General features: G+C 51.1%; 1 protein-coding gene across 1 annotated transcript in view; it reads left to right on the forward strand.

Annotated features, from left to right (window-relative positions):
* The window catches only part of gemin5 (gem (nuclear organelle) associated protein 5), an 85,038-nt gene extending 83,196 nt beyond the window's left edge, over nt 1-1,842 (forward strand). Inside the window, exon 28 of the mRNA XM_056284489.1 lies at nt 1,375-1,842. Within this exon, the coding sequence (XP_056140464.1) occupies nt 1,375-1,551 (177 nt within the window). The 3' untranslated portion in view covers nt 1,552-1,842. The remainder of the gene's footprint in view (nt 1-1,374) is intronic.
* Nucleotides 1,843-7,658: the final 5,816 nt, after the last annotated feature.

Genomic DNA, 7,658 nt, shown 5'->3' on the forward strand with positions numbered 1-7,658 from the left:
ACCCAGTGTCTCCATCTACACCCAGTGTCTCCATCTACACTTAGTGTCTCTATTTACACCCAGTGTCTCTATCTATACCCAGTGGTGGGCTGCTGATGGGGGATTTGATCCAGATGGGAAATTTGTGTGTGGTGTGTGTGTGTGTGTGTGTGTGAGTGGGTGTGTGTGTGTGTGTGTGGGTGTGTACTATTCTGTGACTATGAGGTTGATGTCGTATGGAAAGGATCCTGTTTGTTAACACGTTATGAATTGTTCATCTTCACTACAATTAAGATGAAGGGAAATTTTAAGAAATTGAGATGGTGGAGAGAAAGTGTGATGGACTGGAAGCCTGTCAAGGGTATCTCCCCGCCTGCCGCCCAATGACTGCTGGGATAGGGTCCAGCATCCCGCAACCCTGAGAGCAGGATAAGCGGTTTGGATAATGGATGGATGGATGTAGAGCAGTCTTGGTTTCAGAGAAAAGATTCAGCACTTGTGCTGCTACCAAGAGAAATCCACACTCACATATAATAATAATAATAATATTTGTATAGTGCTTTTCTAGACACCCAAAGTGCTTCACATTGAAGGGGGTAACTCACTTCAACCACCACCAATGTGTAGCACCACCTGGGTGATGCACGGCAGCCATTTTGCACCAGAACACTCACCACACATCAGCTTGAGGAGGACAGGGAGAAACCATTGAGCCAGTTACATGGGGGATGATGAGGTGGGCAGATGGAGAGAGCCAGGTTGGGAATGTTGCCAGGACACCGGGAACCCCCTACTCTGTGATAAGTGCCATGGGATCTTTAGTGACCACCGTGAGTCAGGACCTCAGTGTAACGTCTCATCTGAAGGACAGCATGTCCTACAGCACAGTGTCCCCGTCACTGCACTGGGGCATTGGGATTTGATATTTGTTGTTTTTATTAGGACCAGAGGGAAAACCGCCCCCTACTGGCCAACCAACACCACGTCCGGCAGCAACTCAGTTTTCCCAGGAGGTCTCGCATCCAAGTACTAGCCGAGCCCACACCTGCTTAGCTTCTGTCATTTGGCAGAGCCAGGGTACATGTTGGTATGGCTGCCAGCTACCTCGTGTTAATATCTCGTGTTAACAGTTCATACAGATCCAGTAAATATCCGAGAAGTCATGGAAAGTTATGTTGGGTCAGAAAATCATGTTATCACGTTGACATGTCATGTTTGTGTTGAGATGTGACAGTGTGTGAAGTTTAGTCGGTGTGTTCAGTCGCACAGTCCATTTAGAGACTGATGAGACTTCCACTGGCTTAATCGTGTGACCGTCTGTCAGCAACGCCTGGCATGGACGTCCAGGTTGTCATGGAACATGATTTCCTTAGACGGGTGTCTTCTCTCTTTCAGATGTACCCCCGCCCGGATGTGATGGAGTGCTGTTTAGTTCTGCTGTACCTGAGCAGGTGTTCTGCTGCGGTCTCAGAATCCCTACAGGAAGAAGCCAAAAAGCTGCTCCGCAAATACGGAACGAGTCGCCCGCTGCAGAAAGCGTCCATGCCATTCCTCACAGAACAGATTCCCTGACGCGTTTTGTTTGAGAAACGCAGACTGACGTCCGTTCAAAACCTTCTTTCGTAGATACTTGTCTCTGTGTACAGCTGACAACTTTTTCTTTTCTTTTTTTTTATGAGGAGGGTTGAAAATCCCTCGGCCTGGATGTCATATTTCCACTGTACAACCATATGTTGAGTCAAATCTTTAATAAATAGTGTGCTGTCAAACTGACTTCAGGGTTTTTAAGTTGGGCTGGGTGATAGACAGAATCAAATATTACAGTATTTTTTACTGTATATCTCAGTAATGTAATATTTTGGGGATGACTGCTGATGCTTTAATAAAGATATTTATGCAAAGTCCAGTCTAGCCCTTAGTGATGTTTATCCTCCTCATCCAGCATCCTCTGCTCAGACTGGAGACACACCACCTTTGGTTTTCTTCAGGTTTTAAACGGGATTTTTAAATGCTTATAATCTGCTAATAATCTCCCCTATGGTCATGAGCTTTGGGTGGTGACCGAAAGGGTGAGGTGGCGGATACAAGCGGCTGAAATGAGTTTCCTCCGTAGGGTGTCTGGGCTCAGCCTTAGAGATAGGGTGAGGAGCTCGGACGTCCGGAGGGAGCTCGGAGTAGAGCCGCTGCTCCTTCGCGTCGAAAGGAGCCAGTTGAGGTGGTTCTGATCAGGATGCCTCCTGGGCGCCTTCCTTTGGAGATTTACTGGGCACATCCAACTGGGAGGAGACCCCGGGGTAGACCCAGAACTCTCTGGAGGGACTGCATGTCCAATCTGGCCTGGGAACGCCTTGGGATCCCCCAGGAGGAGCTGGAGGCCGTTGCTGGGGAGAGGGACGACTGGAGTGGCCTACTTAGCTTACTGCCACCACGACCCCACCCCGGAGAAGCGCTGATGATGAATGAATTATTATTCTGCACATCCAGTAAATTCTGGCGGTCTATCTAGTCTTTTAAAACTATAACCGCTTAGGTTCAGGTGTCGACTACATGGGTCAGAATGCATTGCAGGAGAGTTTTTTATTGGTGCAGATTAGAAAATGAACGTCAGCCGATCAGCCCTGTAGTTCTTCTGTCATCCACTGACGTCAGTGGATGACGTAAGTAAGCCAGTTTGCTGTAGCGGGCTGCGGTGGCGCAGACGACACTGACAAGTCCTGTGTACATTACAGCGATGCCGCCGCTACGGTTAGTAAGTGTGCGTGAAGGTTGTGAATCAGTGCAGTGTCCCTTTATGTGCCTCCTGTTTCTCATTCGTAGTATTCGTCGTATTCATTCGTAGCCACATTAACTGAAACCCCACTTCCTCCCAGAGCGGAAGGCCGTGAACCTCCTTTTAAAGGCCCAGTCTGTAATTTTCGTCAGCGCATTAATCACGCACTATTTTCATGCATCGTTAAAAAGTCAGTTAGAGGTGGAAAATACGCGTCTTGTCTCTCCGACATGAAGCCCTTGCCTCACGTTTGATTGAAAGGTTTTGCCTGAATGATCACAGCAGTTATGAAATCAAACTTGACGCGAGACTCGATCGCGTCTTCGCTTACAGGAAGTGACGCAAGCTGAGGTGGGATACAAATGAATGTGATATTTTAGATGTTTTCTTTCTTCAGCAGGGGACCACACACAGATCTTGCTGCAGCCTCTACCACCGGCAAGCCACTGCTGAAGGAAAAGCAAACCAACCAAATCCCACGTTCCTTCTTCTGTCTCGTAGCGTCACTTCCTGTGTGTGAATAAAGGCTCGCGTCTCATCGGCTCGTGTCGAGACAATCCGGCCCATGTGGTCTCGCCAGACCATTTTAGGAGCTTGCGTTGGATTTAGTGGTGTGTTGAAGACTCCCCTGGAATCTCTGACTCAGACCGGCCCACCGCCCACACAGACCACGCCACACTTTATCCAAACAAGATTACTGAACAAGATCTATAACAACTTCAGGAAAACAGATGGAACAAGGGACGTGTGGTGGATCAGCAAGGAGGAAGTGAGGGGTATTGTATTGGGGGCGGGGGGGGAGGGGCGAGAGAGAGTATGAGGGTATTGTATGAGGAAGTATAGATTACAGAAACTATTATAGACAGGAAACAACAGCCAATCCAGCCCACAACAGCCGAGCAGTGAAAGTAGTAGTAGTAGTAGTAGTGGTAGTAGTACTAGTAGTGGTAGTGGTAGTAGTGGTAGTAGTGATAGTAGTAGTAGTAGTGGTAGTAGTAGTAGTGGTAGTAGTAGTAGTAGTAGTAGTAGTCTTTTCCCTCCCCACATTAGTCAGCAGTATTTTCTTTTTCCACTTTCCCATCACAAAGTCTTTTGTCCAGTTAGGTGGATTTCTAATCCTGGTAAACCTGAGCCGGTTATCAGAGTTAGAGTCAGGTGGTTTATCAGTCTCTGCTTTAGTACAGTCCATTGCTCTGTCAGAGTCAGTATCCGGGATCAACTCTGGCAGTGCAGATAAGCGTGAGGCGTTCCAGATCCTTCCATCATCCAGCATAGAAGTGTTTAGTCCTTTCCTTGTCACAACAGTCCTTGGTTTTGTGAACTTCAGGTCTCCTTTCTCTACTTTCCATGGCTTCCTAATCCGTACTTTGTCACCGGACTGGAAGTCGGTTGATTTAGTGTGTCTGTGAGCATCTGTGTATTCTTTTGTCTTCACTTGTTTTTGATTCACTCTTTCACGCACAGCGTGTCCATCTTTCGGAGGTACAGGCATCTCCATCGCCTGTAGCTTTATTCTCATTAGTCGACCATGGAGCAGTTCTGAAGGGGATACTCCAGTTGTAGAATGAGGAGTTGCTCTGTAATCCATCTGGTAACTTCTCAGGAATGATTTCCAGGGTTCTCTTTGGATTGATGCGGTCTGTAGGCAGTCTTTAAAGCTTCTGTTGAATTTCTCAACTTCTCCATTGGCTCTTGGATAATAAACTGAAGATCTCATGTGTTTGATTTCCCTCTTTTTGAGAAAGTCAGAGAACTCAAAGGAGAGGAATTGAGGTCCATTATCACTGACCAGTTCTTTTGGATTCCCTTCTCGAGAGAAAACAGTGGTCAGGAACTGGATGACAGTAGCTGTGTCAGCACGGGGAGCAAAGGCTACTTCAGGCCATTTACTATAGTAGTCTACCAGTGTTATGGCATATCTGCAATCAGCAGGTGCTATCTCAAATGGACCTATGATGTCCACGGAAACCTTTTCCCAGGCCGCAGCTGGTAGGGGATTGGTTTGGAGTGGAGCATCATGGGTTATAGTCGACTTATCATTCTGTCTGCAGGTTGTACAGTTCTTAATCAATTTCTCTATCTGGGAGTCCATTTTGGGCAACCAATACAGTTCTCTTAGGCGTTGCTTAGTGCGCACAATGCCTTGGTGGGTTTCATGAGCGACATTAATGAGTCTTTTCTGCAATGACTCAGACACCAGCAACCGATGAGTACCTCTGACAATAAAGTCATCCAAGACTGCCAGCTCATGGCGGATCAGGAAGAATGGCTGTAAGTCAGGCTCAGTTGCTTTCTTTCATGAGGGCCAGCCCTTCAGTATCAGTGCACGGAGCTTTGTGAGCACGGGGCAGGCACAGCACTCAGACTGGAAGTCATCCACAGACACAGCACTCAGATCAGTGAGAATGGTTGCAACGGATTCCACATTCTCTGCACATGCAGAGTCTGTCTCGGGAAGTGGGAGTCTAGACAGACAGTCAGCAACATAGTTCAAAGATCCAGTTCTGTATTCACTGCAGGTGCAGGCAGGGAAAGCCGCAGCCACCCACGAGTTTTGGTTGGCTGAAATACAAGACCCTTGCATCATCGGGCTGGACTTGCTGACTCGCTGGGGGGCTCTGGTCAATGTGTCAAGTAATGCCATTCACCTTGGCACAGAGACCCTGGCCCTCCGGCGCCGCCCAGAGAGGAAGGTGGGACGTATCCACATCCAGCCAACTCCACCTGTCACCACGCTGCCACCGCCCCCACCCCCATTGTCACCACCACTGCCACCCGAGGTGATGACGGCACTGCCCGGCCCACCAACCACGACGACGACCCTCATTGAGGCTACCATTCCTCAGACACCCTCAACGGGGACACTTGCCGCCATCCAGGATCTGTATCAACGGAGCAGTGAAGGGCTGGACCCTCACCAGAGCCAACAGCTGAGAGACCTGCTCCAACAGTTCACTGAGATTTTCAATGAACGCGAGGAGGAGTGCACCCAGACCAACCTGGTGCAGCACACAATCGACACTGGCACAACCCTGCCCATTAGACTGCGACCCTACTGGTTAGCGCTTGCCAAGCGTGAAGCTGCAGAGCGGATGATTCTAGAGATGGCTGCGGCCGGGGTGATAGAGCCATCCAACAGTCCTTGGGCCGCCCCTGCCATCCTGGTCAAAAAGAAGGATGACACCTGGAGGTTCTGTGTGAACTTTCGTCAGCTGAACAATGCAACTCGCAAGGACTCCTATCCCTTGCCCCGCATTGACGACGCTCTGGACCACATCGCAGGGTCACAGTGGTTCAGCTCACTTGACCTGCGGAGCGGTTACTGGCAGGTGGAGCTGGCACCAGAAGCCAGACCCAAGACGGCCTTCACCATCGGCCAGGGACTCTGGCAGTTTCGTGTGATGCCCTTTGGTCTCTGCAATGCCCCCGCCACGTTCGAGAGACTAATGGAGAGGGTGCTGGCTCACATTCCCCGCAACCGGTGCGTGGTTTACCTTGATGACCTTGTGGTTCATGCCGCTGACTTTGAGCTGGCCCTATAGAGAACCTCCGTCAGATCTTCCAAGCCATTCGGGGGCGGGCCTGCGCCTGCACCCCAAGAAATGCAACCTCCTTCGACATGAGACCAAGTTTTTGGGCCATGTGGTGGGGGCAGAGGGCGTGGCCCCTGATCCTACTAAGGTGGAGGCGTTGAGAAATGGCCAGTTCCATGACACGTCAGCGAGGTGCGCAGCTTCACAGGGCTCGTCTCCTACTACCGAGGTTTTGTCCGCAACTTTGCCTCCATTGCCAGTTCCCTACAACGTCTCACCGAGAAGGGACGGGAGTTCAACTGGGACGACAACTGTGCAGTCGCCTTTGCCCGGCTCCGCACCGCCTTGATCACTGCACCCATCCTGGCCCTTCCTGATCCTAAGTGCCGCTTCATCGTGGACACAGACGCCAGCAATGTGGGGCTGGGGCCGTCCTGTCTCAGGAGGTTGCTGGGGGAGAGAGAGTGGTGGCCTACTACAGTTGTGTCTTGAGCCGCCCTGAACGCAATTACTGTGTTACACGACGCGAGCTCCTTGCGGTGGTTGCGGCGTTCGATCATTTTCGCCCCTATTTCCATGGCCTGGCCTTTCTCCTGCGGACGGATCATGCGGCCCTGATCTGGCTGCTCAGCTTTAAGGAGCCCAAAGGCCAGGTGGCTAGGTGGATTGAGGAGCTGCAGAGCTATGATTTCAAGACCCAGCACTGAGCTGGGCGCCTGCACAGCAATGCAGATGCCCTTTCCCGTCGTCCCTGCAAGGATTGTAGACATTGTGAGCGCCAAGAGGAGCGAGACAGAGCAATCCTCCAAGTGTCCACCACGCGGCAGGTTGAGCCAGAGGAGGCGTGGCTGATGGCAACGGACAAGCAGGAGTGGCAAGCAGCGCAGGATAGTGATCCCACCCTGGCCAGGGTGGGACAGTGGGTCGACGCCAAGGCACGCCCCCACTAGCAAGCTGTCTCTGCCATGTCGGTGGAGACCAAGGCCTACTTTTCCCAGTGGGCCACCTTGGCCCGGCGTGATGGACTGTTGTACCGGGTCTGGCAACCGCCGGGCCGGGGAAGAAGTGTGTGGCAGTTACTGGTGCCCAAGGACTGGCGCCAATGAGTGCTACGGGCGGCCCATGGCTCGGTGGGGACAGGTCACTATGGGGTGGCCAAGATGCTGAACAAACTGTGCCAACGGTTCTACTGGGCCGGATGCAGGCACGACACTGAATTTTTTGTGCACTGTTGTGATGCCTGCACTGCCAAGAAAGGACCAACCAGACGCTCCCATGCCCCTCTACAACAATATCAGGTGGGGACCCCCATGGAGCGGGTTGGTGTGGACCTCCTTGGCCCATTTCCCACCACAGACAATGGAAACCGGTACGTC

Source organism: Lampris incognitus, chromosome 8 (assembly GCF_029633865.1).
Source record: "Lampris incognitus isolate fLamInc1 chromosome 8, fLamInc1.hap2, whole genome shotgun sequence".
Taxonomy (NCBI): Eukaryota; Metazoa; Chordata; class Actinopteri; order Lampriformes; family Lampridae; genus Lampris; species Lampris incognitus.